A 27,589-nucleotide genomic window follows, 5' to 3' on the forward strand; every position below is an offset into this window, starting at 1 on the left:
GCTCCGCTGCACCTTGGTCTCAAGGATGCGTAAAATGTTTTTGACACGTCGCGCACCCTAGTGGCACCCTGAGCAATCCCAGGGTTCCAAAGCAACAGCTGCTAGCGCGCGCTGTAAAACAAAGTCTGTTTCAATGAGTAGCGGTATGGCTGGCCGAGAGGCCCATCGGTTGTGACACTATGATACCGTAGCCGCAGCGCGGGCGTCGGCGAAATATGACTACATACCCAGGCCTTCGCCGGCCCCTTCTGGGTGCCAGCTTATCATGTAGCTCTTCAGAGTTGTCAGTCTGCGTGCCGTAAACCCTTATTTTCCGGTGCTTTTCAAGGCTGCCGGAGGCCGAGGAACGTGGGATAAACAATTCATATTCAAAGATCTGTGAGCACTGAAGGGAAATGTTCAAGTGGGTCGACCCTGTAATTTGTAGTCGACTTCGACAAAAGAACCCGTCGGGGCATCCTGGTGACTGCTCCGCCCCCTTATTCCCTACTTTCAGCCGACGCCTCACTTGTTTTGTAGCTTGTGGTTACCACAGACCGACTGGCGTCGCCAATTTCTTGGCGAAGCTGTGCATCCGCGAAATTCGAGATCTACGTAAAGGGTAGCTCCAGATCCGATATCGAGATAAAAGACATTTAAAATTTATGTACAGAGCGTATTTAGGTCATTTAAGATGATTGTGGGCATTAAAGGTTAGTTAATTTTGGGAGCTCAACGAGGACCAAGAGTTTAGAAAAGCTCGGCCTCAAGGAATTTGTGTTTGAGACGCCTTCTTCGAGGACTTCTCTTGCTCGTACTGGGCCTCAAACTCTTTTTGCTTCTCCATCTGAATCTTCATTTGCTCCTCAGGAGAGGGTAGGTTGCCCTCGACGTAGTCTTTCAGGGTGAAGGTTTGGCCTCCCATTTGCTCCTGCTGCAGTCTGATTTTCTCCTTCTCCTCCTCAATTAACTGCATGAAGCGGACGTAGTTCTTCTCGCCTTCTTCCCTCAAGAGGTCCAAGGGGAATTTGGCCTTCTGAATGCCCAAAGCTCCGACACCTAGAGCCTTTAGGGCCCAGTTGCCGTTGGCCTTTGCTTCCTGCTCCTTGTAAAACTTCTGCTTGAGAACCGCGACACGGCGCTCGAACTCCTCTGGGATCTCGTACTTGTTAGCGTAGCTGTTCAATACAGGTCTCACGTCGTCCATCTGCTGGGTGGCAAGGTATTCTAGGAAGGGGATCAATCTCAGCAACCCGTCGTCGGCCTTTCCGTCCCAAGGGCGCATGGGGATGGCGTTCTCCGGTTGCAGCTTGTAGGCGTTGGGGTCGCAGTCAACAATGATGGTCTTGCCGAGGTCTCTGTTGAGCTTCGACAAATCCTTGATGTGAACGCCGTCCTTGTACAGGCAGTGCTCCTTGAAAAGGTTGTAGGTGATAAACGCGTGGATGGGGTCAAGCTTCTCCGCGACCTTGTCAGAGTACATCATGTAGTTAGAGGAAAAAAGAACAATTTCGTAGTATTGCGAGAGGTAGCCCAAGAAGTAGTCAACGCCAGGCCTCTTGGCAGTTCTCCAACCATGCTCCTTGGTCCACTCGGAGTGCACCAGCAAATCTTCCAAGCTGAGAACTAGAGTTAGAGGTCTCTGGTATGGAGGTGGTGGAGGGGGAGGGAGCAAGTCTGGGAAAGGAGGTTCCTGGAAATATGAGAAAATAGAGTTAAAACGCAGCTTGAAGCGCTGGTACATGAGACCTGGGGTGTACCCATTGTCAGCCCCCTTTTTCAGCTCCTCTGGCTCGTCATCGTCCCAATCTCTGGCCATATATGCGCCAGCGCCAGCCAATCCAGCGAAAGATGCAATGTAAAACCAATTAGCATATCTCTCTCTTTTAATGTCCGCCGACGTTTGTCTCTTTCTTTTGCGTTTGCCGCCTGCCTCGCTAGTCTGAGGTTCTTCAGTTTCTGCGCCTGCGCCCTGCTCCTTCTTGGAACCATCAGCGTTGGGCTCTTCGGTTTCAACGCCAGCACGGGCCAGCATGTCCTCCGTTAGAATGGATTTCGCCTTCTCCCCCGGCTTCTTTGCGTCAAGGACACTTTTGGCGCTGGAAAACGGCCGTATCAATGAAGATCTGGCAACAGAAGCATTTCTCAGCTGTAATCTAACATTTGTGCGAACCGAATGCCTCAAAATTGTCAGCATTGTCTTGCTTACTTGACGCTCGCACCGCTTGAACTTACAGACAGAACTTAGAATACTGATAGGATTTCCACTATAAAGTCTTGAAAAAATTTTCGAATCATACCAGATGATGTAGATCTTTAGTCGCAGAGCATATCGCACGGAGGTACACCTTTGAGGCTAGATATCTTCACCATGTCAGGTGGACTTGAACCTAGTACGACTGCAAGATGCACCATCCTAACGTCGGAAGGCATCTTGAATGTTGAGTTGTGGGCGAAGGAGTTTCCTAAAACAACGCGCCGTTTTCTGGAGAATTGCATTAAGGGTCTGTACGATGGTGTCCCCTTTATCGAGAAGCCAGGCGGAACAATAATCTTAACTGGAGAGATTGGATGCGATCCTGTAGGTAGCGTTGAGAGCAACACTAGAGTGAGGTTCGATCGTAGGGGCCTCTTGGCGAGCTTCCCTAGCTCGAAAGGTGCATTTGCTATAACGTTGTGTGATAACTCCCACTTGGAGGGTAAGGCAACGGTTTTTGGGAAGCTCGTAGATAGCACTTACTACAGTGTTCTCAGGATCTGTGGCAAGGAGCTGAAGGCTGACAGTGACGAGTTTTTATACCCTGCATGGGTCAAAAGTATTAGTGTAGAAGAGCCTTACTTCAAGGACCTAATCGGTCACGAAGCAAGCGCGCCAAAAACAATAAGCGATGCGGTTAAGCCCCAACGGAAGAGACCGGTAAAAAAGCGCGTGCGTTTGGAGTACGAAGAAGAAGGCGATGATCAAGAAGACGCCCTTTCAAACATCAAAATCAGGGCGGCACACGACCTTTTGAATGATAAACGGCTTGTCAGGGAGACGCCGCCCTTGGGAAACTTGGGCTCTGCCGAATCCAGACTGCCTCAAAAATCATCCAAAAATACAGCCTCCTCCAACGTTGAACATGAAGCGTCGCCCAGCGATGCTAAAAAAGTAGGGCACAGCCCAGACGACGGTTCTGGTTCTGGTTCTCAGAAGCCGCTTGACGTTACCCAGGCGGAACCTGAAGGCCATGATCTAACGCAAAGAGAGCGGGAGACACTAAAACTCCTGGAGCAATTCAAAAAAACGTCTTCCAAAAACAAGCAATTTGCGTCACACCAACTTAATTTCGGCGGTCAAGCTCCTTAGTCCCGTTGTATCTAGCGATTTACTCCAGCAACGTATAGAAGCTTTTATAGGCGGTATCTACGCTGAAAAGCAACTCGCTTGCTTCATCTTCTGACAGCTTTTCTGCCGCTCTCATCTTGTTGATCTTCACAATCCACTCCACCAGGTCCCTTCTATTATCGAAGTCTTGCGAAGTTACTCTGTTTATGCTCAGCAAAAGCTCGGACATGAGGGGATGTAACTGGTCTTTCGCGCGGTAATTGAGCTTCAGCGCGTCCATCACTGTGATGAAGTTTCCTGTTGCCTCTGCTACGGCCTTCCCGCTATATTTTGCTGATCCATTTGAGCTTTCTTTGGTAGTTTTACTTTGTATAGCATGTTCAACTGTCACTGGCATCCCCCTCTCAATTCTGGTAATAGCGTTTGATGCACTTATGCTATATTTCTCCTTGAAGGCCGTCAAGTCACCGAACTCTTTCGCGACATCTTCATTCGATAAGTACGTTTTATATTGAGCTAGCAGTTTGTTGACAGTGACTGTGTAATCTTCGCTAGACAAGCAGTCCTTGAGGTACGCTTTCTCAACCTGATCAAGGGTTATTATCAGGGAATACACCTCAGCTAAGGTCTCTATGGTTTCACGTTGTTGAGGGCTAGTGTAGTGGTCAAATAATGGCACTTCCGCGTGAAGCTTTTCAGTAAGAAAGTCAGAATCTGCCATCGCTGGGGTCTTAACGATTTACCTAAATCTTTTGTCACTAAGCCGGGCTATCGATGAGCCTATATGACAATCACGTCAACTTCATTCTATACGCCAACCAAGTTCTATATGATCACGTGTGTACATAACACTCTTATAATTCAATCACGACTATTCTATTACAGGGACCCTGCGCGGTACCTTGAATCTTGTATCGAATTCGACTCCAAGCTGCTTGAGGGTCCTTTTATCAGCTGTATAAACTACTGGGGGCAGTGGGGGATATTCAAGACCACCAGTGGTCTTATTTCTCTTTATGCCTCCAAAGTTTTCGTAGAATGCATGAGCATTTTTGGCAATGTCCCTTTCCCTAAGAACGACATTATCAACCAGCTTGAGCTGAGACCTAACCCAAGGAAATATATCAATGGGCTGGTGAATTTCAAAGTCTTTGGCGTTTCCAAACTTAAACCTTATAGTCACGTCATGGGTGATGGAAAAAAGCTTTCCTCTGGTGGTTATAGAGCTGTGGTAATTGAAGGGCTCTAGGTCTTTTCGGCTTTTTAAAAGAACTGTCTCTGGAGGAGTTTCTGCGTAAACTGGTTCGTGCTGTGGAAGTTGATAGAGAACGGCGGGCTCATTCAAAGACATTTCGTATTGTTTGAAGTGTGTATTCTTCGTTAAAATGCGAACGTCTGATTTGAATTCGATACCGGAACCTCCTATTACCTCGTGGAAAGGCTTGGTGAAGCTGTGAAGTATGTTTTCCTTGGCATCATGGTGCGTGTCAAAGACCTCTAAATATTCTTTGATTTCGAAAACCACTGCTTTCAGTTTGACCTTCTTATTGAACATTCGCTGAGACCCTGCAAGGTTAGGTATAACGTTAAGATGAAGATGCAGAAGATCATCAGTAGTGACGCAAGGGTTTTCTACCCTGTATTTGACTTGTATTTTATTGTCTGGCGAGTGGTAAACCCGTTTTAGAGGTTGCGACAAACGCGAAGTAGTGAGGTTGTCATACCTTTCAACATTGACTGCTGTTGAAAATGTTTGCGTTAATGGAGTACTGGCGTCGGTGAAGTACACGGCGCGGCACTCTAGGGTCGTGTAGCAGTGGCCAAAGCGGGAGTTGTAATTTGTCTCTTTAATATCGTCTGGTACCCCAATTGTCAGAGGGATGTCGATACCCACTAGTTTTTTGTTGGAAACCATTATGTTCTTCTTGTAGTGAACGATGCACTTTTCGATCTTAGGTTTTGATGTAAACGAGTGGCCGCTACTATTTAGAGCCTCGGTGGTTCTCAGAACCACTTCCATGTTTTCAATGAAAAACTCTTTACCATCGCTAGACCTTACTCGGAGCTCGCATTCAAGACGTGGCTGATGCTGTGTTAGTTTTCGAGTGTGGGTAAAGGTGTTGTAATGACAGTGAGATTCTTTGACATACCAAAGTTTCCGGCAGCCCCGGGCAGCCACGAATTATTGAGTTGTAACTAGGCTTTAGTGATATCACGGGATGTGTCATATCATTGGAAGACCCTTATACGCTTACGGAGCTGTTGCTAGTTGATCGATGCAATTAAACTTTAAGTTTTCTTGGATAAATATGTCACGTGGCTGAAGACTTGTGAGTTTGAGAAGTTGTCAAACTAGACCTCTTGCGCCTTCGAGGGGAACGCACCAGCAGCTCAAGAGCGTCTGATTAATTCTTTAGACAATTATAGTACAGATTAGTTAGAGGCAAATTTTCATTTAAAGTTGCACCAAGCAAGATGCCGCGGACTATAACGCACAAGCCAGCTTTGCGAATGGGGCGAGTGGGGAGATCGGAGGATTCCAAGAGGTTACTTCCATGCAATGTTAGAACCTCAGCACACACTCTATTAGGCATCGCCCATTTCAGTATCCGTATCTCCTAAACTCGCCGGAGGCTGTGGTGTGGAAACGGATTCAGGCTGGGTGCCGTAATCGAGAGCGGTTTCTGGGCCCTGGTTTAGGAAATGCAAGGTGGAGCCCTCATTGACGAGGTTCCATATACCGAGATAGGCGTACTCCTCAATACAGTTGTTGAGCTGCAGCATAGTAAAGCCTCTTGATCTGACAGCCTTCACGACGGTATCGTATGGTAGACTCTGTTGCAGGTGCGACCCATCACGGGCCATGTTTTTAATGATAGTGTATATCTTGGTGGTTGGATTTTCGTCTTCTCCACTCTTGTTGCCCTCTTGGTACAGGGATTCTTTGGATACCTGAATCAGCCGAAGAGCCTCTTCAATGTCTTCAACCTCCACGATGTCACTGAACCTTAGTTTTGCTAGGCCTTGCGAAAGTCTGATGATGGCTAGAAGAGTTCTAGGAGTTGCCTGGCCAAAAGAAAACCGAGAATCCATTGCCTTTTTGGAGTCCTGCCTCATGCGGATGTAAGACTGGACAACGTATTCGTTCACCTCTGAGCTCATAGTTGGCCTCTTAGTTTTGGCATACGCAATGAACTCACGCATGTCGGAGGGCTCTATTGGCGTGAACCCCAGTTCAGGCTGCTTGTTGTGCATGTGTACGTAAGCAACATGCTCTGCGAGTTTCTCGTCGTCTTCGCGGTTTGGCGTATCAAGCATTAAGAAGAGAATGTCGAATCTTGAAAGCAAGGCTGCAGGCAAATTGATGTTTTCCAGGGGAGAAAGCCTAGGGTTGTATCTACCGTAAAGCGGGTTAGCGGCGGCCAGAATGGAGGTTCTGGCGTTCAAAGTCGTATTGATACCTGCTTTCGAAATAGAGATGGTCTGCTGCTCCATGACTTCGTGAATCGCGGTCCTGTCGCCTTCGTCCATTTTGTCGAACTCGTCGATACAACAGATACCGTTATCAGACAGCACCAGGGCACCACCCTCCAAGACCATTTCGTCGGTTACGGGATCTTTCATGACCGCGGCGGTCAAACCAACACCCGAGGAACCTTTACCGGTAGTGTAGACGCCACGGGGCGAAATTTTACAGATGGACTTCAGGAGCTGCGACTTGGCAACACCGGGGTCACCCATTAAACATATATTGATGTCACCTCTGATCTTCATACCGTCGCCAACCTTTTTGTCCACACCGCCGACTAACAGCAGGAGCAGGGCCTTCTTGACGTCGAGGTTGCCGTAAATTTCTGGAGCAATAGACTTGGCGAGGCGATTGTAGACGTCGCCCTGGCTGACGATACTCAGCACGCGGGCTTCGCTATCCGGGGTGATCTCAAACGTGGCAAACTTCTTCTTGTGCTGAAACACGTACTGTGTCTCGAGGTAAGTCTCGGTGAGCAGACCAGCTTTGAGGGCTCTGAAGCCGGTGTACGGGGAGGGCATGTAGATGCCGGTGACATCGACGACGTCGCCGGGGGTGAGAGACCTCACGAGTGTGCCGTTGATGTGGATGGTCAGGGTACGCGGTATGTGGCCTATGGGCACCTGCTCGGACATTTCCTGGATCTTGCACTCCTGGAAGGCGCTGAACTTTGATGCACGCGTGCTCATGAAAAGCTGGCCCTTAGTCTGGTTCTGCGAGCACTGCTCGGAGGTACACTCGGTGAGCGGCGTGAAAGTGCGGGAGTTGACCTCTTGGAAGATCTCGTAGCCACACTGGTCGCAGGTGTAGGCGTTGACCATCACGGAGGGCTTGACGTCGGAGACTCTGGTGACAATGCCGCGGACGGTGATGAGCTCGCCGAGACGGTCGCCCTTGATCTCGCGGACGGAGAGGGGTGCGTGCCACTTTTTGGCGAAGGCGGAGCTCAGGGGCTTGAAGTAGAGGTTGTAGCGGCGTATAAGCTTGGCGGGGAAGAGGTCGGACTCTTGCTCGGCGATCTCGCGCATCACGTCGTCGTCTTGTATCTCGCCGGGCGCCTCGGCGGCGAGCTCGGAGCGGCGCTCGGAGAGAAGCCGGTCGTTACGGAGCTTACGCTGGTACAGAATGACGTCGAGGACGTCGTCCTTGTAATCGAGCTCTTTGGTGGGCGGGGGCAGCAGCTTGTCGACCGCGCGGCTGAAGATCTCGAGGAAATGGTGGCAGTTGCGGGCGATAGTGCGGACGAGGCCCGCGGATGCGGGGAATGCGGGCGTGGGATCCGCGTCGGGCGCGAGCAGCTTGTCGTCTTCGAATCGCTGGAGGTCGTCGAGCTCGACGTAGAGCGTCTGGAGCTCGCGGTTGGCGACTTGCTGGAGCAGCGCCATGTACTTGGGGCCTGTGCCGATGTCCATGGAGACGTCGTCGCCGTCGCGGGCGCTGGAGGGCGCCTGCTCGGACTTGAAGTGAAGCAGGAAGTCTTCCACAGAGGCCTGGATTTGTGCGTAGTCCACGGGGATCTGGAGCGACGGAAGCGCAGCGCTCATGATGCGGCGATGAGGTGGAAAGCGAAGCGAGGGGGCTGAGAGAAAGAGCGGGAAGTCTTGGCCGGGACTCGTGCGGCGCGCGTGGTGTGGGAAACTTTGGACGAGCCTGCGAGATGCGCGAGGGCGAGAGATGTTTTTATTTACGTGAGCCTTTGACGAAAAAAAATGGTGTATGTGGTGGGGGGCAGAAGCGCGGAGGATAGAGCAGCGGAGGAGCAGGCGTGCCGAGGTGTGCTGGAAGCGCACTAACAGAAACTGCGAGACGGCGTGAGGTGTATTGGGGCAGAGCTGGGGCGCTAGAGGCGGGGGGGGGCGCGCGGAGTTCCGCATCACGTGCTATATTTTACGGTCACATCGTACGTATCATAAGGGCACGTGACCTCTATCACGTGACAGCTCAAAGTCCTCGTGACTCTCCACGCGCCCTTCACGTGACCCACGTGACCCGGTCTGGAACTTTAATCCGCCCTTTGTGCCCTTTGCGTCCTCGTCGCCCGTGAGGCCCCTCGTCTCCCTGTGCTACTCACCTCGTGCGCCGTGAGCGGGCGCGAAGGTTTCCCAGTTTCCAACACAAAGCGCATATACGAGCCCGGATGGTGTGATTTGGGTTATGGGCCTAGTACCGAGATGCAGATATGTAGCTGCGGAGGACAGCAGAATCAGGCAGGCAGCAGTGCAGCGCAGAGATATATAACGGGGGAGGACGCGAGAGTTTGGAACGCAGCAGGAAAAGACCGATACGCAAACAAAGCGCAAACAGCAGAGCACTCAGCACGCACTACTAGAAGTAGGCATCGCACACAAAAAGTCACACGGCCGCACGCTCGAAGAATCTCAGGCCCGGATAGCTCCACGCTCTCACACGCACACACACATACACACACACAGATATAAACACACAGCACAATGAGCCCCGCACAACGGCTAGGCAGAAACGCGTTCTCGGCGTCCCGGCGGTTCGCGTCGTTCGAGCAGGTCTCGGCGTCGCGCTGCCCGCTCAACACGTCGAGCAAGATCTATATGTTCTACCTCACGCTCGGGTTCACGCTGCCCTTCGCACTGCCGTGGCGCGAGTCCAGCCGCGACGGCGACAACGCCGCGCTTAAGGGCCGCTCCAACCCACGCTCCGTGTTCCAGCGCCTGATATGAGCGCGCGCTGGACGGTGCGCAACGCAACGGGGCGCCGGCGCATAGATAGCCCCCATGTAGCAGACGCGCGCGCGGCGCTGCGCTCACGCGCTCCCCGCGTCGTTCGCGCTCGCTCGCTTATTTATAGGATAATTTAGATTTTTCAACCTCGGGAATCCCGCAAACCTGGCTTCTCTGCCACACCGCCAGCATGCTCTCCTGGGACCAGATCCTCGAACTCATCGCCTCGGGCGAGCTGCAGGAGCTCAAGCGCACGCCGCGCGTCGCTGAGCTCTACCAGCAGTACCGCGCCGAGCTCGCCGCGCAGCACACCACCGTCGTGGACGCCGTGATCGACCGGAAGCTGCGCTGGGACCGCTGCGAGCTCGCTGCGCTCGACGCACGCCTGCCGACCGCGGAGGCCCGCGCCGTGGCCATGCTCTCCGATCCGGCGCTCTACAAGCTGCTGCCCAACGACTTCCCGTACGACTTCGACCCGCGCGTCTCCCACCTCGTGCTGTGGAGCAAGGTCCGCATCCCGCTCTACAAGCACCACGGCTCGCGCGAAACGGTCCCCGCGGTCTACGATAAGATCCAGAGCTTCCTAAGCGCGAAGCTGCGCCCGCACGGCGTGCGAAACTTCGCGTGGTTCATCAACTATCCGCACCTCCAGAGCGTCAAGGCCGTGTCCCATATCCACATCCTAATCTACACAGAGGACGCGCACGTGATCTCGGACATTCTCGAGGGCGGGTTCCTCAAGTAGCTATGTACGGTTTATCACGTGCTTGATAATGATAAATATTTCGTTTATTGTGATGCTGTATGATGTCGCTATGCACGTAGTAGCTGACCTGCCCGCCGCTTTTTTTCCAGCTGCGAGCCAGCTAGCTCATCGCGCGGAGTGGAAGAGTCTTCTGGCGGACAGTTTCGCTGCCGAGACGCTAAGCAGGCCATGGAATTGAGACGCTCGTCGCGGCGCAAGGCCGCCGGGCAGGACTCAAAGCAAGACCCTGCGCAGGAGCCGGGTCACACGGGAGAGCGCGCCCCAGACCGCGAGCCTGCGCGCAGATCAGCCCACGAGCAGGAACAGAAGCTTGGCCGGCAGCAATCGCAGGCGCCGCCCGCCGCCGCCGCCCGCAAGAGGCGTAAGCCTCTGCGAAAAGACGCCCCGCGCAGGCTAGCTCGGCCCGCGTTTCTTAGCTTGCCGCAGCCGCATTCGTCGCTCGACTCCGACGCTGTGCGCGCCTGCGGCAAGAAGTCTGCGGAGCTCGTCGCTATCCAGGACCACCCGCTGGCGCGCGACCCGGCTTTGCAGAGGCTGACCCAGCAGGTGCAGCAGCTGTCGGAGTCGCTGCAGTCGCTGCAGTCGCTACAGGAACCGCAGCGCTCCGAAGACGAAGAGCTTCTCCCGCGCATTAGGCAGGAGCTTGGCAACGGTAACCGCGACCTGGTGCTTGCCAGAGCCCTCACGGACCCCAACATCAGCGAGAGCCAGTCCCTCAAGCTCGTCGCCAAATGGTACGGTATCGACATGCGGGACGTGTGCGATATCGCGTTCCTACGCGACAAGCCCGGCGCCGACCGCAACTCACGTCAGCGGTCCGAGCTGCAGTTCGTCAACAAGAGGATCAGCAGAGCTTTGCTCCAGGAAAGAGACACGTCGTTGCCGTGGCCCGAAAAAAGGCGCAAGACGGACACCTCCCAGCCCACGGAAGCCTCCTCGAGCGGCGACGCCGGCGACCGCTTCCAAAACGTCACGCTTCTCTCGTGACTAGATGCATCGGCACGCCCTGTTGGCCAGCAGGGGCAAGCAGCATGGTGCAGCAGGGGTCTGGTGCGCTTACTCCTGTAACTGCTCGGCTTCCTCTTCGTTTCCTCGCTCGCGCGCGGCAAACCATTTGTGGGGAGGCTTACACAGATTGATACCGTACACTTTGCTGGCAATCTGCTCCAAGAAGTAGTACAAGTGGCCCGCGAGGTACCTGAGAAGTATCCCGCGTATTGTGTGGCCAAAGTGGCATACCAGTACAATGTCAAAGCAGACCCGCACCATTAGCGGCGAAGCCGCAAGCCCCCTCTGCGGCCCCTGTTGGAGCTGCACATCTTTCCGCAGTTTATAGTATGTCAAGTTTTTATGCAGGACGCTGGCCAACGGCTCAAACGGTTGAATCCATTTGCTAAATATGATGGTGAGCACGCCCATCACGAATATCATCCACAGGAACTGGCTTCGCTGTGGAATCGATTTCTCCAGCGCGGCCAGCTCCTGCGTCAGAAACATCAATTGAACAAAGTAGATGAGACTGAATTCCCCGTAGTCGAACAATGAGTACAGCACTCGCGTGAATTGTCCCTTTTTAAATACCAGGTCGTAGTTGTAGATGAATTTAGTGGGATCTATGATGGTTGTGCTTGAAAGCACCGACATTGCGAGAACGCCTCCCACCCATGTTTTTGTGACCACTGGTATGTCCCCTACAAGGTTCACCAACAGTATGTCCATTTCTGCTCGCTGTTCTCTATTTTGGATATTGATACGTAGTTGGCAAAGTGGCCTGTGTTCTTGATTTAAGATGAAAACTACGTACAATGATAACTTCCTTACGAGAGCATTTCGCGCACAATGCATTCAAGCGTCAGCCTGATAGAAGAACTCGCGAATGAAGCTCCACACTGGACGTCCGAAGAGGAATCAAACTTGAGACGTCCTTTCGATTATCTCACATCTTCCCCTGGCAAGAACTTTCGCGCCGAGTTGATTCAGATTTTCAACTCGTTTTACGAGCTCCCAGATCACAGAATCGCGATTATATCGAAGCTGGTGGAGACCTTGCATACATCAAGCCTGCTGATCGATGATATCGAGGATAGCTCAGAATGGCGCCGTGGTCTGAAGGCCGCTCACCTGGTGTACGGCGTGCCCATGACCATCAACACAGCCAACTACATGTATTTCTACGCTATGGAATGCTTGAAAGAACTCGGAAACGGTTGCGACGACCTTTCCTTGAACAAGCTGCTAATTATCTTCAATGAGGAGATGATGGACTTGCATCGAGGGCAAGGTTTGGACATATATTGGAGAGACTGTTTTATGGTGCCTACAGAACCTGAATATCTTAACATGGTAATGAACAAGACCGGTGGTCTCTTCAGACTAACTGTCAGACTCATGGAAGTCTTTTCGCCCTCATTTTCCGGTGCCAAGTCTCTTGTTCCTCTGAGCAACCTGCTAGGGATTCTATACCAAATAAGAGACGATTTTATGAACCTTCAAGACGCGAAAATGATAGAAAACAAAGGCTTTGCTGACGATGTTTCTGAAGGCAAGCTTTCATTCCCCATAATACACGGCATCAAGCATGGAAGCTTGAATGGAAACTCTCTTGTATGGGATATCCTCAAACAAAGGACCCATGATGACGCTCTCAAAAAACGCCTTGTTAGTTACCTTGAGGGCACTAGCGGGTCTATGGAATACACGCGCAGGAAAGTGAAGGACCTGGGCGTACTTATCAAAGAGAAATATCTGTCGTCAATGCAAGATCGGGGATACGATTCGTCTGCTTTAGAAAAAGTAGTTGACCGGCTGTGTGCTATATAAAAGCAAACCTAGCTGTCCAGTGCATCCACAAGTTTTTGGTAGTTTTCAAATACTTGTTTCATCTCGTATAGCTTCAAGTCTTCGAACTCACGGTTACGCAGCTCTTTCCAGGACTCTTGAATTGGCAATATCTTTTTGCTAGTGTCACTCTCTGACGACTCTGAGGGGTTCAGCCTGTCCGGGCAATCATTTCCGTTAGCTGGAACGGGCTGAGGTGCACCAGGAGGTGTATAAGACCTTATTTTGCCAAAGATATTGCGTAATGAAGAATCAAGAGCTGTTTTTAGGCCCTCGAACTCTTTGTAGGAATTGCTCCTGGGTAACCCTGGATGATTTTGGGCCGAGCTGTCATGAGAAACCTGAACATCCGGGATCGCGATTCTCTGAGAAATTGCCATCTGTAAAATACGCCTCTCTCCTCTGCTGAGGTCCTGCGCTTCAGTGGCCAAAGAGTCAACAGTCAAGCCCTCTATAAACTTGAGTGCAGCTTCCAAATTAGTAAGTGCGTACAGGTCTTTCTCAACCAGCTTCTTGTTGTAACGAAACAATTTAATAAATTGAAGGTTCAGGAAAATATGCTTAATTGGGGTCTGAATAATCAGATAAATGAGGGTCGATAAAAAATCATCGTTACTGAGATGTTTCAGCGACTGTGTCATCTCATCATGCAATTTGATCACGTTCTGTAGTTTTTCGTAAGGTGCCAGAGGTCCGTAAACCATCTTGTCTAAATGCGCTGCCAGTTCTTGGGGCTCTAACTCCTGTTTTGGTATCGCCAAGAAATTAACTAAGTCAAGCCTCCCGCTTTTTGACATATTTGAGAGGACCAGCAGTTTTTCCCAAAGAGCTTTGTCGAATTCGATGAACTCTGGGCTATTTTTGAAGAGATTTGTGACCTTGAGGGTGCGTTGAGGTCGGTCAGGTTTCGATACCGTTCCTGGAACTGAAGTTCCGACCTCAAGGATTTTCTTGAACACATCGTGTTCACAAAGTTCCAAGAATTTTTCAACTTTGTGGTTATTCAACTCCGTGGTCCGGAGGTGCTTGTTAATCTCTTCAGGAGTTAACATAGGCACTGTTCCGTTCGCGGAGTCTGTGCTGAAAAGCGACGAGGATCGCTTGCGAGCATCGCTGCTGCTTCTGCTTCTGTTGAAGATACCGCTAATACCGCTGCTAAGTGTCTCGCGAGCACTAAGAAAGGAATTCGAATTGCTATTTGTGTCGCTCAGTCTATTCAGATATTGGAAAGATGATTTGTCGAATTTAGCGTAAAAACTTTGGAACAGGCCGGATAATTGTACCACATTCAAAGGTTTCAAATATTTGGGCTGCTTGAGATCGTCGATGAAGTTATCAATTAATCTTGAAAGTTCAGGAGGTAGAAGCCTGATCTGTGATATTTCAGCAGTTATTTCTTCTTTGGACAATGAACTGCTACTGTCATTTGGAGGATTCGCCAAATCAGGGGACGCACAGTCGACTTGTATATGGTACGGTTCCCTAATCGCCTGAGCGTTGTCAAACCTCGACTCGTTTATAGGAGGGGTGTGGAACATCTGTGAGCCGTCTTCTAGCCTCGGTTTCTAGTTAATAAGGATTTTTGGCCTCAGGAAGTTCAAGGTCTTGAGGGCATTCGCTTGAGTTATATTATCACAAGATGCATTCCAAAATCATTTATTTCTAGATCATGTTAGCAAATGCGAAGAGCATTTAAAAAAGTGTATATACAACATTGATAGAGGGCTCGAAGCCTTCAAAATAACACAAGGCAAGCACCTAGGTCGATCAATAACTTCTTGCGAGTTAGCGGTTTTCCAGGAAGAATAGTCGTTCTGGCATGTTTGATACTTTACGCCTTTGAGAGCTCGAAGAATGCCGAATTTCCGAATCAAGCGACCACATAGTCCGGACTTTACTGGCATAGCTAACTACAAGCGCCTCAGACTAATCGAAGATTTGCAAAATCTCAGCATTTCCGACAATACCACTACAAGAGTTGTCCCTGAAGCCAATTCAGATCAAGTGTGGAAAGTCGTGAGTGGGCAAAATCAAGCAGATAAGAAGTTCTATGACCGTATCTGGGACGATATTCGCAAGGATCGCTTGAAAGTGATCAAGTGGTATGACGGCGCTAAATTGATATACCAGGCTTGGCTAATATGGCTCCAAGCCCGGTCAGGTTCAGCAATGGAAGTTGACAATGATCAAGGTCATGAGTGGAATGAGTTCGGCTGTGAGCCCATGCTTGTCGACTGATAGATTTTCACTTCGCTCCATATCGTGCTATACCGTTCAATAACTATTAAATACTAAAATCCAGTGAATTCATTAATACGAAAGTGTGAAGGCTAGATTAAGGTAGTGGGGGAATTGTGCGTTGTTCGGCCATTCTCTTGAGCCAGGGCAGATTCTTGCGTTTAATCCATGCCTGCCCAAAGCCGCGGACGTATTCGTTACCGCATTGAGCCCATTGAATAATCATCTCACCTAGCCCTTCTGGCACATTGGAAGGCGTTTGAAGAGTTTTTTGTGTAAATAGAAGTAGCTCATCAATCAACTCGATAAGAAGATAATCGCAAAGCCTTGCGTTGATCGGATTTGCGATTTTGCCGAGAAAACTCGCGACTTTTGCGCTTTCACCTCTGTTAACCCTTTTGAGGACATGGAGTTTCAGAATTTCAAATCGCTTATGATATGGAGTTTCGTCTACTCCAATTATGTGAACTTCGATAAAGTCCCGTAGCTCCCTTGCCAGGATTTTATACTTTTCAAGCCCATCGTCTTTATTTTCCGATGATGCTTCTGGAAACTTGATGAGCGAGAGGTTTAAGCGGAGGGTTGATGGAAGAACTGTCGGATTGCGGTGAACATCCATCTTCCACTGTGGTGTTCGAATGCTCTCGATATAAGATATTATTTGCTCAACAACCGGTCTTTTCTGCTTGGACCACCGCTCTCTTTGATTCTTGCCGTCAGTTGTGCAAGTTAGAGAAGTAACTAAGCCTTGCCATGGTACGCTTGCCTCATCATACGCCTGAATAATAGCCTTTGCTTCCTTTAGCACAAGAGCCTGAATAATCTCCAGTGTGACACTGTTGGAGCTCTCCAGCGGGACGCATACATCCAGGATTTTTACAAGCTTGAAACTGGGTAGCTGGCCGTAATGACGCAACCAGTAACCATCTGGGCCATTCTTGAGAGTTTTGCTGCTGGATATCTTACGGTTCACAGCTTGCACTGCGGCGGGCGGGCAAAGTGAAAACATAAACAGCTCATGAACACCTAAAAACCAACTGGCTGGCATATAATGCAAAAGGCTTTTGTGGTAAAGGTCAATAGTAGCACAAAGATTGACTGGTACAATAGGCAAGCTACCTTCCAGCTCCGTGATGCCATATTTGTGGCAAAAAATCTGCATCCATTGAACATGCGATTTATGGCAGTTTTCAAACATAGGAACAATAACTTTGTTCATGAAAGAGCCCTGTGTTACGATGCAATCCTTCGGTAGATTCTTAGCCGCTGACACCAGCTCTGACATAATAGGGGGAAGATTAGTTGAGGCGAATGGCGCAGGAAGTTTTTGATCAACCTTGGCCTTTTCCCACTCCTCCTCTGATATTTGTTTTACCTCATTGAACGCACCAGCAGCGCGTGCCAGGGATGTTAAGGCTTCTAAGACTTTTTCAGCAACCGAACTGCAATTATCTCTCCTGCAGCTGTAGAGCACTTGAAGCAAGGATTTGAGACTTGCCACACGAATATCGATATGTTTAGCGCCTTTTATCAGCCTTGATAAAATATCTACTGTGAAAGAGAGACTGACAAACTTTGAACCACGTAAAAGCTCTGTGAGGAACTTTATTGTTGTTATTTTGACTAACGTACTGGGGACTAGATCATTTAGTTTGCTTTCTGAATTCTGTTGAGCCTCGAGCGCAGTTATAATGCTAGATGAAAAGTGCTGTAAAAGCTTTGAAGCTTCTCTAGCAGGTAAACGGTGAAGTATTACGGCCGATAATAGCTGACGGTGCCAGGAACTCGCGTCAGGGTGACCAATAATCGTCTCGACACACAAAGATGCGGCCATTGCGGGCTGGTCGCTACGCATCAAGAGTTTAAGCAGCACAAAAAAATCTCGCTCCCTGTCGACAAATTTAGGAGACGACGAGCTTAATGAATTTAGCGATTCCTCAGCATTAGTTGTCAAGGCCTTGAGCAAGCCTGGAGGAACCATTTTCAACAATTCGGCAAGGGCATTTTCGGCGGACTGATTTGAAAGATCCCTTCTTGACATGAACGTTTCGCCTAGGAACATTGCGTGATATCGCGCTTCTGATTTTGATGGGTAAGGCTCTGTCAAAATGCGTCTTGATGATTTAAATTGCGCATCAAGATACAAAACAGCAGATATGATGTTTGCCTCATTCTGCGGCGTCCATGAAATGTGTTTAAAATTGTGCCATATGGGCGATGAATAGCCAATTACAGTCTTTGGGGGTGCTCCCCGCAATGGAGAATTTTTCAAACGCGAACGCATTTGTCCTTGAGAGAAAGAGATGTACGTATTTGTGAACCACCCAATGGTCGTAAGAGTAACTTCTCTTTCCTTCGCATATGGAGGACATGCACTTAGTGGGTCCCACTCACACTGGCCTTGGACCTCGTCCTTGGAAGGTAAAGCAAGGATGGGGTCGTAGACTAGCAGAGTTCCAAGCACGTCCAGTGCCTTTTTTCCTAAGGCTCCACGAAATATATGGCCCCACTCTTCACGGGCTTTGCCCTGATCAATTTTTGGCGAGGTCAAGCTTGAATTCGCATGGTTCCAGGCCTCTAATATGGCAGTCGGTCTTGCAGTGTTCACAATCCCCATTATGTAGACTCGCAATGCTAACGCATAGGAATCAAAGAAGGGTAGGATAGCCTTTGCCATTTCTTCGTCCTTGGGAAAATCAGAGAGCGCAACATTGCCATCCATAAATACCAGCTCTTTAGCTCTGGACATAATGTATGGCGGACACTCGGTGTTCTCAACTGAAGCGAGGTCTAACGTGAACGGAATTATTCTGTGAAAGGGCTGAAGATGCTTGATGAGCGGCAGCCCACAAGAATAAGGCGGCAGTAAAGAAGCTATCTCAGGATTCTCCCTAACACGGTGGTTACGCCAGATTACGTCTCTAGACTCTGCAAGGTCATCTAAGAAAGAAATTGTCACTGGATTCGCAGCACGGCCCTCTGGAAGCGGATAACGCTTCAAAGCACTGTTAACCCATGTCTCACTACCGTAGCTGAGTTTGTCGTCAGACAATTCTAAGCATCGTTTTTCAAACTCAAGCATTATATCTTTAATGGCGTCTAACAGCCTTTTCCCATCAGATGGATCAATATCATTGAATCTCTGGAGCCTGTCGATACGCAAGAGCGCAATTCGTACAGGAAGGTCGAGCACTTTCCGCCAGTGGTAACTATTGAAAAATGGTTCCCTCAAGGCCGAAAAGGCGAGCGATAACAGGCTGAAAAGGATATTGCGAACCAGAGGAACCTCTGCGACCGCCTTCTTAGCAATATGTGCTCCATTTTTTATGGTTTCCGAACGTGTCAAGTTTCCAAGCGGCCTAATAGCTGGGATTCCGACAAGCATATCGACGAACTCTGTACGCTCAACAACATCTTCAGACACCAAGCACGGCATTACGAAGGGATCTCTGATAAAACGCTTTGTCCAGTCAATTGTGCGAAGAAGCAATGGCAACGACCCGCTCACCATCGCATAATACAGGGCCCCCTTCGCATATGTTGCTCGATCTTCGTGCTCACGGGAGTTTTCAGCTTTCCTCATCTGATCACCAGCTGCTTTTGTTGCGTTCAACAAGGCATCGTTTGTGCCCCTCTCCAATATCGTCAATAGAAGATCTTCATGTAAAGAACTATTCTCAGGTAGATCAAAATCGCATATATGGCCTATTTTGTCCTGGTAGGGGTAATGAAAAGCTTGAGCAAGAAAGTAGCCAGGTTTCGCAGTCATTAAACGCGAAAGTAGGCCAGACGCTTCTTGGTTCTTCAGAGCTTGAAAAAGCCACCTCGGCCACTGCTTAATTTTGGAATTTTTTAAGCTTTCAACCGAGTCCAAGTCGGTGCCCAGCGACTCGAGTATAATCCTTAAGAATTGTAACCTCCGATTCACTGCAAGCCTTTGAAAAGATTCTCTATAGCTTTCTAAGCCTTGCTCAGAAGCAAGATTTTGAGCTTTAATAAAAGCTTTGAGAGTTTGTTCAATGTCTTGGCCTGAGCGGGACCAAGTTTGAACTGCAAGCCAGCCTACATTTCCCTTGCGGTTAAACGAAATTCTAGAAGCTGCTTTTGGTCTGACCGAAATAAAGCTGGCGACATGTTCGAGGATCTTAAGCATAAGGCCGTTTTTGTCAGATCCTCCATCACTTTTGTAAACACGATTCGCCAGGTGTTCAACCAAGGTTGTAAAGAAAAACTCTTCCTTCACTTTGACAAAATGCTTTGTCTCGTTAGTGATTTGGCGGAGAATATTCATCGAAAACTCCATCGATGGTGTTAGGCCTAACTCATTTTTGACTCCGTGTGGGAGGCGGTGGAGTAAGTCTTCGGTGTAAGAAGGAAGCGGGACATTTCTTGAAAGCGCGTCAGACACTTGCTGCTGAAAGAGCGCGGTGTGTTGAAGAAGCAGGAGGCGTGAGGAAAAGGAATCAAGTTTCACGTCTTTGTTCAGCAGCCTCGAAACATCTTCTTCCGAACAAACAGAGAGCATAGGCAAATAGGAATCCGCTAAGGGACGCGCATCGGGTCCCTGTGTGGCTAGCAAGGAGAGACAAATTTCGCTGACCCACTTTTTAGATTGTGGCGAGCTATGCCGGCTGCCTGAGGAAAGGGATCTCGAAAGAACCTTAACATCTTCCACGGACAAGCTTTCAAAAAGCGTCACCATCTGCGACACGCTACCAAAGTTATCCAGTACTGCTTGATAGTCTGCATGCTCCAACAGCCATCCTAAATACCTAAGACCGGAACGGCGAACGAGCACCGAAAATTCTTGCTCGACAGCAAGCTCTGCCACGTAGGCAGATCCAGACACTTTCAACCATATACTAAAAATGTATGGCGGTAAGTATCCGCGCCGTATCCTTGTAAAAAGCTCATCAGTAATGACTACCTCTGACACGCATTCTTTCAAGGCTAAAAAGTGCTCCGCGATCTGGCTATTGCTGGACGTTCTTAGTGTCTCATAGTCAATGGAAGTCATTAAGCCTTCGGTTTTGGCTTTGTTGATGTTCTTGTTTTCAATTCAAAATTGCAGGGTCCAAAACATTCCTTTAGAAAACTTGAAGGCGCCGAGTTTAGGTAATCTTGACTAGAGATATTAAAAAAAGCGAAAGTTGGCCTAAAACAAGACATATTAGCTTGATTGATGCAGCAGTAGTGGAGCAGTGTGGAGATGAAAGTCATTAGTAGTGTCACGCCTGTGGGAGACCATATGCCAATCAAGTATTACGTTCTTATATTACACATTAATTAGGCATCTTGAACCGCTATTTTCAGCTTGCCCTGAATTACCTCCGAAACCTGTGCATCGCCTGTGACCTCTTCGCCCAGGGAATCATTGAGCCTAACAAAAAGCTTGAAAGATGGACTTTCTATACGAGGAGAGATTTTGTCGCGAAGTTCAATGAATGTAATGTTTGCATCCAGTAGTAGCGCGAAAATGTCGTCCTTATAATAAAATTTTATCTTTGTTGGTTTAAGTTGAGGAGGTAAGGCACTTGGCGGCCTGGAGTGAGGTTTGGAGTTCTTTAGCGAAAGGTCGTTCATCATTTCGTAAACTTTTAAATCGTCGCCTGTTAAGGTCGAATCATCGTTTTTCCTGGATCCCGCCCTGGAATGTTGCGGATCTTCGTAAGTAGCAGGGAATTGGTTTAGAGTCATAGTAGGCTCTTGTGTGAACTCTTTGTCAAATCCGTTATTTCTGATGGTAAAGAGAGATCTGACCATATCACATTGAGAAATATGCATTGGGAGCGCTATCAAGTCACGAACGTAAATATTGAGATCTTCTTTTCTCTTTTTTGTGATTGAATCTGTGACGTACGGTACAGGACCTGGAATATAAGGCATAATACGTTTTGTCCATTGGCCCCTAACATCTCTTAACTTTCCAGCCTCGGCAGGAAATGCGTCGAGAAGTTTTACCTGTAAATCGTAAAAATCCTCGTAATATCGTTTAAGGCTTCGGGTTCTGCCATCGGGAAGCTCGCAAATTACGTTAAACCAAAACTTGTCTCCTTCGAGAGAAAAAGAGTCCACAGCTGCGTGCGTTATCGCAGAGTTAAGATAGGAGCTGCGGCTAGGGAGATACTGTTGTTGTAACGAGCTCCCGTGAGAATTAGACCGCTGTTTCTGAATTTCGGGTGAGCTCAGTGATATGTTGCTTGCTTTATACTTGGCAACGTTGTTCTTCCATTCTTGTACCGTAGGCAAATTAACTGAAGCAATATCCTCGCTGGTCTCATTTCCTGTCGCGTAGCCAGTGTCAATGTCGATTATACTGACAAAACCCACCGGAACCAACCCAGGACCTCCCAAGCGGCCAATTGGCTTAGCAATAAACCATTCGTAATTGTGGTGGGCGCAAATGAAAAGATTCTCCCCAGCGTAAGTTGTAAGTTCATCTGACTTTTCAGCACGAAAGTCATACAGGACAATGGCGTATAATGAGCCAGATCTTTGTGAGATAAAACTGGAGTTAACGGGCAACTGCTGCTGATGTTGTGTTAAAGGAACCCCGTTGCCATTGTTAAACTCTGGGCCACCCCTAGCAAAAGATTCAAAGTAGCTCTTGGGCACCATGCCTCTTCTTTGGTCTTGAGGGTTGAATGCATCATACCATTCTTTGTCCTCAGCCTGGACGACGAAAAACTCGCCTTTGACAAAAGATAATTCCTTGGGCGATTGAGCTTGATAGTTATACAGCGCCTTAATAACCTTCTCCACGGGCATTATCTTGTCTGGCCCTTTCCCAGAGTTGTTTGACGCTGAAGAGGCAGACCTTAAGGGAACAGTTTTAATATGTTTGACCACATTATTATTGTCTGCTGTCGGCGCTGAAATATCGGCAGAGGTGATCCTGCTTTTCGTTCCGCTGTCTCTTCCTGAACGTTTGAAACCCTTCGTTGAGTTAGTAATTCAGTCGACCACAGTGAAGTTCTTTTCACTTCAAGAATGTTCTCACTCACTTAAACTCAAGTTGCAGTGAAGCATCTGAATATTTACTTAAAAGCCTTGAACTCCCTTCCGCTTTCTATTGAGGTGATCTCATCTTAACACATACCTTCAACATAGTGTTGCCGCTGACGCTTGTTTGTTGGCTTCCTGGTTTTGTTGGCGATAAACCTTAAATTCTCCAGGTGAGATGCCACCACCAAAACTCATGGCGTCTTTCCTTGAATAATCTAATATCATGTTTTACGATGCGGTTGAGAACCTAAAAGGAGCAAGATTCGAAATGCTTGAAACATGTACAGTGTACCCACTTTCTATTTAAAGTCATTGCGCAGGTTGCTCGTCTACACGTTCATAAAAGAGCATGTAAACGTACTTTGTCTGTCCAAGAACTTCCATCTCCTTGGCTTCTCTGACAGCGGTATCAGAGATCTTCCAAAAAGGAAACTTAGAAACACTCTTTATCTTCTTAAGCTTTCTCTTGATGACTGTGCTAGGCTCGTCTTGCTCACTAGTGCTTGTCTCGGTTAGGTCGGCACCCGAAGAAGAAACCCAAGCAGAAGAATTGGTTGACACGACACTGTTCATTCTGCTGCGTCCGCCAGGCGGGGCAGTGTCTGACAGTGCAACGGAAACTGAGTTCTTTCTACTAGGGGGGGCCTTACTTTCAGGCGCCGCCGAGGCCACGGACGACCTCCGCGAAAGAAATCCGGTAAGCTTTTTAAGTTTAGATGGTTTTCTGCTAGGAGCATTGGATGCGCTTGAATCTTGGTGCCCCACAATGTAATCATCATCGTCGACAACAGGCGGCGAAGCAGACGCGCCAGGAGTTGACTCTGGGAATACTGTTCTAAAAGGGACTGAGGATGTCTCAGAGTTTTGAGAGGATAGCGAAGAGACGTCCGAGGATGAATGATTTGTTGAAAGGTTCCAGGCATTTGCTGCTTCGCGGTTGGAGTCCAGCCCGAAGTCAATGGTCGGGGACCTGTTCACTACTTGGCCAGACAAAGAGTCCTTAACTAGGTCTGGCTTGCGCCTAAAGCATTCATAGTGACCCTGAGAGTGTGTGCCTTGGTGTTTGACCATAGATTTCAACTTATATTTGATGGGCTTTACCCCGACACACCTGTTGTTTTCAATGGTTTGTTCTTGCGTGTGAAGCTCTTCATCAAAATTCACATAACAGGAGTTCCGGGTGTAGTTTGTGCCATTGAAAACAGAACGCGATAAGTGTAGAATCAAAATTTCAGGCGACTCCGTGACAACAGTTTTCTTAACAATCCTAGACTTGATGCTGCTCGTCTCGCATCCATCCTTCTTATAGTTGTTGACGTAGTTTGTCAGCTCATCCGAGAGGTCATCGTTGATGAAAATTTCAGATATTATTCTGGAAAGCGTAGCCAGGATATTCTGTTCCTCATCTGAATTTCCTTTGGAGCCTCTTTGTTCCTCATTCGCTAGTATCGCTTTAATTTTACACGACAGGCAAGAGTACCCATCTATGGTTTCTGTTTGGTTGTCGGCAATCATTGCAGAAAGACTTGCGGATGGCTCCTGTGGAACCGGCAGAGAGTACATTGTAAAAGGATGCATGTTGACTTTAGAAGAACCTTGACAATTCAGACAAATTAAATGATCTGCTAGAGACCCTTTAACAGGAAAGTCAGGGATAATCACGTTGAGCGGTTGGTCTTTCACAAATTTCTTGACTCTCAGGTTCTCTTTTTCTAATGTCTCCAGGATTACTTGAGACAGTTCATGGGCGTCATTCTGACCTGATGAGATCTTGGCATCGAAGATAAGCTCAAGGACGTGCAGAAAGGGCCACACCGACACGTAAGTGCTGCTGGTGACAAGTTGCTGTAACTGGTACATCATCTGAGCAAGACCCTCGTGCATAGGAACTTCCGGGATCTCGTTGCTGGAGGCGGAACATATGCCAGCTTCTCGAGAGCAGCTACTTTCGCATGTGCTCTGTGCCGCGGAGGCATCAGCCGTGTCGATCCCGGCACCGTGGCCTCTACCATCTGTGCTTCCCTCAAGAGTGGATAAAGTTGTGATTGTAGCAGTAGAGGATGCGCCCTTTAAGTTATCCCGCGGGTTGAGCCCTTGAAGGCTAGGCCTCAAATGCCCGGGGGCGAGCGAACCTTCAAGCGAATTCGACCTTCCGTTGGAGACTTCGGAGTTTTGCAGTGGATCCAGTTCCTCTTCTGAATCATTCTCCTCGCCATTATTGTTACGATCGAGTAGTGATTTCATAAATAGAACTTGCTTGAGGAGGTCATTCATGTACATTGTAAGCTTGGGTAATGAAGAGAATGCCTGCACGGAAGAGTTCGCAAAGCAATCATTTCGGTTATTGATCAAACCGGTAGTATATTTGTCACTTCTTTTTGAGCTAGAGAACATTTCGTCGTTCCTTCCACCTATGAAGCTTGGTGCTAAAACGTATAACGAAAGTGCGGTAGCTGCGGCGATTCCGATGTATTGAAGCTGTTTGTTATGCTTTCCAAATATCTCTTCAATCCAACTAGTATTGCCGTTGTTGTAAAAGCCTGAACTGCTCCTTGTGATGAAGTTCATTCATTGAAATGCTTCCGTGGCTCTTGTTTTAATAGGAACGGAAGGAACAAAAGATAAAAGCTGGAGAACTGTTTTCCGTGACGTAAAAGTCATGTGATCATTTAGCACACTAAAAGCCGACGAAGACAGGACTTCCATCGATCCTCTCGATTGACATTTCTAAAACGAGCAAAACATACATGGAATAAGAGCGAGTATTATTCAGGTAAACCCATCTCATTTAGTCGAGGCCTTGAAAATCGTCAATGCAAAAAACGTTCTGAGCTCTCCATGAAAAATTACGCGGTTTAGTGACGCGATCTTTGACCATACTGCGCCTAAAATAAAAAAAGCTGGCCTTCTTACTTGACAAGAAGGTCAGCTCTGTTGATCAAGTTGACTGTTTTGAAATGACCAATAAAATCTTTATAAAAGTATATAATTTCCTTTTAAGCTCCCTGGCTACCGAAGTTAGATGCCCATGTCTCAAATTTTTGAAGAGAATCCGGAGATACGCTTTTCTTAACAGTGAGCATTGCCCTTTCGAAGTCTTGCAAATTTATGCCTCTAATTTTGCTGAAGTCAACATCTATCAACCGATCCCCCAGTTCGCGAATAGGTTCCATTGCAGCGTCCTTGGCTAGAGCAGTGATATCGGATCCGGAGTAACCCTCTGTGAGGGTTCCAATCACGTCAAAATCCGAATCACTTAGATTGTTCTTCTGGTGTAGTAACAGCTTTTTCAAATGAGCAACTCTCGTTTCATGCTCTGGAAGCGGTATGTAAAGCCTTCTTGTGAAACGTCTACGTGCTGCCTCATCGATCGCCCATGGAAGGTTAGTGGCAGCCAAAACAAGCACTCTGCCACTTTCTATGTCTCCCTCCTCCCTCTCTCTAGCGGTGGCGCTAGATAGAGAAGACCACTGAATTAAAACCTCTGTCTTGATTCTTCTTGACGACTCATTTTCATTGTCAGACCGGGACGTCAGAAGGGAGTCGATTTCGTCAATGAATATGATTGACGGCGAAAGCCTTCTTGCCAGATAAAACAGCGCTCTCACAAGTTTTTCTGACTCACCGAGATACTTTGAAAGTAAGGATGACGCGCTTATGCTAAAGAAGGTAGACCGAGATTCGGTAGCCACTGCTTTACCGATCATGCTTTTTCCAGTCCCTGGGGGACCAAAAAGCAGCATCCCAGAAATTGGTTCACGTAACCCCTTGAAGAGATCGGGCCTGAGAAAGGGATAAACAACAGTCTCTTTTAGCGAGTTTTTTGCGCTGTTGAGGCCTGCTATATCATCCCAGTAAACTTTTTCGCCCATTACCAAGATGTCATTAATGATGTGTTGACATGCTTCTGGATCCACGCCTTCAAGAGTCTCCATTACGTGTTTGAGTCTCTTCTCTTGTGGTGATAAGTCCAAATCGGGGGTCATGGACTTTTCTGACCGTGCGCTAGGAGAGAATGACCTTTGTGCCGGTGATTCTGGAGACCTAGGTGACTTGCTTCGAGCTAAAGCCTCGCGGCTCTTAGCCCCCTCCGAGTTTTCTCTTCTTGGCGCTGAAGCCTTCCTTGGGACATTTATGCTAGGCCTCTTGATAGTAGGCTTGATGTACTCGTATCTGGTCTTTGTAGTATGTGACTGGCCCCCATCAGTTAACACTACAGGCTTCTTGACCCTGGCGTTTGGCTTACCCAATGGTGGTTTCATCTGAGACCATGCTAGGTTGGCGGCCTTGCTCACATTTCCCATGGCAGAAAGACCCGTATCAGAACCTTGGCGAACATGTAATCCTGCAGAGCCGTTTTTGCTTCTCGCACCGCCATCCAAGCTACGCCTTCTCATCTGATCCGCAGATCTTCTTGGAGAGCGCTTAACGTCGAGGGACGTCCGCTCAAAAGCGCGCTGGGGCTTCTCAAATTCTGTCTTCTGACTTTTGTCCCGTTGTGCAGTGGAAGTGCGCTCCAAGCTTGCCCTTGTAGCCATTTCCTTTTCTACCTGCCGCTTGACAGCCATTTCTAAAGCCCTCGCTTGTTCTTCTTCTGCCTTCCTATCCTGAGACTCTTTTTCCACCAAAGCGCGCGCCTCTTCGAGCTTCCTCTGCTTTTTCAATTCCTCAACTTCTTTGGCCTTTCTCTCTTCTTCGCTTCTTCTCAGCTCCTCTTTACGGCCCGACGAGATTTTAGTCTTCTTCAGTAATTTTGATAGAGAAAAGTGGCTATTCGAGACAGAGAGAGGTTGGTTCTTTTCGTCGAGCCCTGATACCAATTGGTCCTCGGTGGCCTTCTGATTTTCCCTTAGGTCGTGGTCAAGTATTCTCAAGTCATTCACAATATTTAAGACGTCGGGACTCTTGAGCGATAAAACACTTTTCACCTTATAAAAATTCTCTATCTGCGTGAACCCCTCATTCAGGTATGCAAGCGCCTCGGAAAGTGCTTTGTGAAGCCTCTTAAGTATTGCGGGGTCGCCGGTAGCCTTTTCTCTCAGCTCCTGACAGTTTCGGTACTGGTTGTCAACAATGGACAACAGTAAGTTTAGAGTCTGTCGGAGAGTCAGGTTAGCTGGTACAACAAACTTTGCGTGAGGCATTTTTGAGAGCTTGCGTAAAGTTTCGTGGAAGCTTTCCCGGCTGTCCTCTACACCTTGACTATACCTCGC

General features: G+C 48.5%; 15 protein-coding genes across 15 annotated transcripts; 5 read left to right on the forward strand and 10 right to left on the reverse strand.

Annotated features, from left to right (window-relative positions):
• Positions 1-745: 745 nt before the first annotated feature.
• On the reverse strand, positions 746-2,176 carry TIM50 (protein translocase subunit TIM50; the record flags this gene model as incomplete). Its single annotated transcript, XM_002553963.1, has 1 exon — positions 746-2,176. The coding sequence occupies one exon, from the start codon at positions 2,174-2,176 to the stop codon at positions 746-748; it is 1,431 nt and encodes a 476-aa protein (XP_002554009.1).
• Positions 2,177-2,350: 174 nt separating this feature from the next.
• CWC27 (putative peptidylprolyl isomerase CWC27) lies at positions 2,351-3,328 on the forward strand (the record flags this gene model as incomplete). Its single annotated transcript, XM_002553964.1, has 1 exon — positions 2,351-3,328. One exon carries the CDS (start codon positions 2,351-2,353, stop codon positions 3,326-3,328), a length of 978 nt encoding a protein of 325 aa, XP_002554010.1.
• A 19-nt stretch (positions 3,329-3,347) lies between these two features.
• Positions 3,348-4,028, reverse strand: VPS28 (ESCRT-I subunit protein VPS28; the record flags this gene model as incomplete). The annotated part of the gene is made up of 1 exon (XM_002553965.1): positions 3,348-4,028. One exon carries the CDS (start codon positions 4,026-4,028, stop codon positions 3,348-3,350), a length of 681 nt encoding a protein of 226 aa, XP_002554011.1.
• Positions 4,029-4,178: 150 nt separating this feature from the next.
• RGL1 (Rgl1p) lies at positions 4,179-5,535 on the reverse strand (the record flags this gene model as incomplete). The annotated part of the gene is made up of 2 exons (XM_002553966.1): positions 4,179-5,396; positions 5,458-5,535. 2 exons carry the CDS (start codon positions 5,533-5,535, stop codon positions 4,179-4,181), a joined length of 1,296 nt encoding a protein of 431 aa, XP_002554012.1.
• Positions 5,536-5,893: 358 nt separating this feature from the next.
• MCM7 (DNA replication licensing factor MCM7) lies at positions 5,894-8,380 on the reverse strand (the record flags this gene model as incomplete). Its single annotated transcript, XM_002553967.1, has 1 exon — positions 5,894-8,380. One exon carries the CDS (start codon positions 8,378-8,380, stop codon positions 5,894-5,896), a length of 2,487 nt encoding a protein of 828 aa, XP_002554013.1.
• Positions 8,381-9,719: 1,339 nt separating this feature from the next.
• On the forward strand, positions 9,720-10,274 carry HTC1 (Htc1p; the record flags this gene model as incomplete). Its single annotated transcript, XM_002553968.1, has 1 exon — positions 9,720-10,274. One exon carries the CDS (start codon positions 9,720-9,722, stop codon positions 10,272-10,274), a length of 555 nt encoding a protein of 184 aa, XP_002554014.1.
• Positions 10,275-10,463: 189 nt separating this feature from the next.
• KLTH0E12386g (KLTH0E12386p) lies at positions 10,464-11,282 on the forward strand (the record flags this gene model as incomplete). The annotated part of the gene is made up of 1 exon (XM_002553969.1): positions 10,464-11,282. The coding sequence occupies one exon, from the start codon at positions 10,464-10,466 to the stop codon at positions 11,280-11,282; it is 819 nt and encodes a 272-aa protein (XP_002554015.1).
• A 69-nt stretch (positions 11,283-11,351) lies between these two features.
• Positions 11,352-12,014, reverse strand: DER1 (derlin; the record flags this gene model as incomplete). The annotated part of the gene is made up of 1 exon (XM_002553970.1): positions 11,352-12,014. One exon carries the CDS (start codon positions 12,012-12,014, stop codon positions 11,352-11,354), a length of 663 nt encoding a protein of 220 aa, XP_002554016.1.
• A 120-nt stretch (positions 12,015-12,134) lies between these two features.
• BTS1 (farnesyltranstransferase) lies at positions 12,135-13,115 on the forward strand (the record flags this gene model as incomplete). The annotated part of the gene is made up of 1 exon (XM_002553971.1): positions 12,135-13,115. One exon carries the CDS (start codon positions 12,135-12,137, stop codon positions 13,113-13,115), a length of 981 nt encoding a protein of 326 aa, XP_002554017.1.
• Positions 13,116-13,123: 8 nt separating this feature from the next.
• MUK1 (guanine nucleotide exchange factor MUK1) lies at positions 13,124-14,671 on the reverse strand (the record flags this gene model as incomplete). The annotated part of the gene is made up of 1 exon (XM_002553972.1): positions 13,124-14,671. The coding sequence occupies one exon, from the start codon at positions 14,669-14,671 to the stop codon at positions 13,124-13,126; it is 1,548 nt and encodes a 515-aa protein (XP_002554018.1).
• A 316-nt stretch (positions 14,672-14,987) lies between these two features.
• Positions 14,988-15,371, forward strand: KLTH0E12474g (uncharacterized protein; the record flags this gene model as incomplete). The annotated part of the gene is made up of 1 exon (XM_002553973.1): positions 14,988-15,371. One exon carries the CDS (start codon positions 14,988-14,990, stop codon positions 15,369-15,371), a length of 384 nt encoding a protein of 127 aa, XP_002554019.1.
• Positions 15,372-15,468: 97 nt separating this feature from the next.
• KLTH0E12496g (KLTH0E12496p) lies at positions 15,469-20,388 on the reverse strand (the record flags this gene model as incomplete). The annotated part of the gene is made up of 1 exon (XM_002553974.1): positions 15,469-20,388. The coding sequence occupies one exon, from the start codon at positions 20,386-20,388 to the stop codon at positions 15,469-15,471; it is 4,920 nt and encodes a 1,639-aa protein (XP_002554020.1).
• Positions 20,389-20,657: 269 nt separating this feature from the next.
• On the reverse strand, positions 20,658-22,479 carry BEM1 (phosphatidylinositol-3-phosphate-binding protein BEM1; the record flags this gene model as incomplete). Its single annotated transcript, XM_002553975.1, has 2 exons — positions 20,658-22,307; positions 22,471-22,479. The coding sequence occupies 2 exons, from the start codon at positions 22,477-22,479 to the stop codon at positions 20,658-20,660; spliced, it is 1,659 nt and encodes a 552-aa protein (XP_002554021.1).
• A 206-nt stretch (positions 22,480-22,685) lies between these two features.
• Positions 22,686-24,944, reverse strand: UBP16 (putative ubiquitin-specific protease UBP16; the record flags this gene model as incomplete). Its single annotated transcript, XM_002553976.1, has 1 exon — positions 22,686-24,944. The coding sequence occupies one exon, from the start codon at positions 24,942-24,944 to the stop codon at positions 22,686-22,688; it is 2,259 nt and encodes a 752-aa protein (XP_002554022.1).
• Positions 24,945-25,372: 428 nt separating this feature from the next.
• Positions 25,373-27,520, reverse strand: YTA6 (putative AAA family ATPase YTA6; the record flags this gene model as incomplete). Its single annotated transcript, XM_002553977.1, has 1 exon — positions 25,373-27,520. The coding sequence occupies one exon, from the start codon at positions 27,518-27,520 to the stop codon at positions 25,373-25,375; it is 2,148 nt and encodes a 715-aa protein (XP_002554023.1).
• Between the last annotated feature and the right edge of the window lie 69 nt (positions 27,521-27,589).

This window comes from Lachancea thermotolerans (assembly GCF_000142805.1).
Source record: "Lachancea thermotolerans CBS 6340 chromosome E complete sequence".
NCBI classification, from domain to species: Eukaryota; Fungi; Ascomycota; class Saccharomycetes; order Saccharomycetales; family Saccharomycetaceae; genus Lachancea; species Lachancea thermotolerans.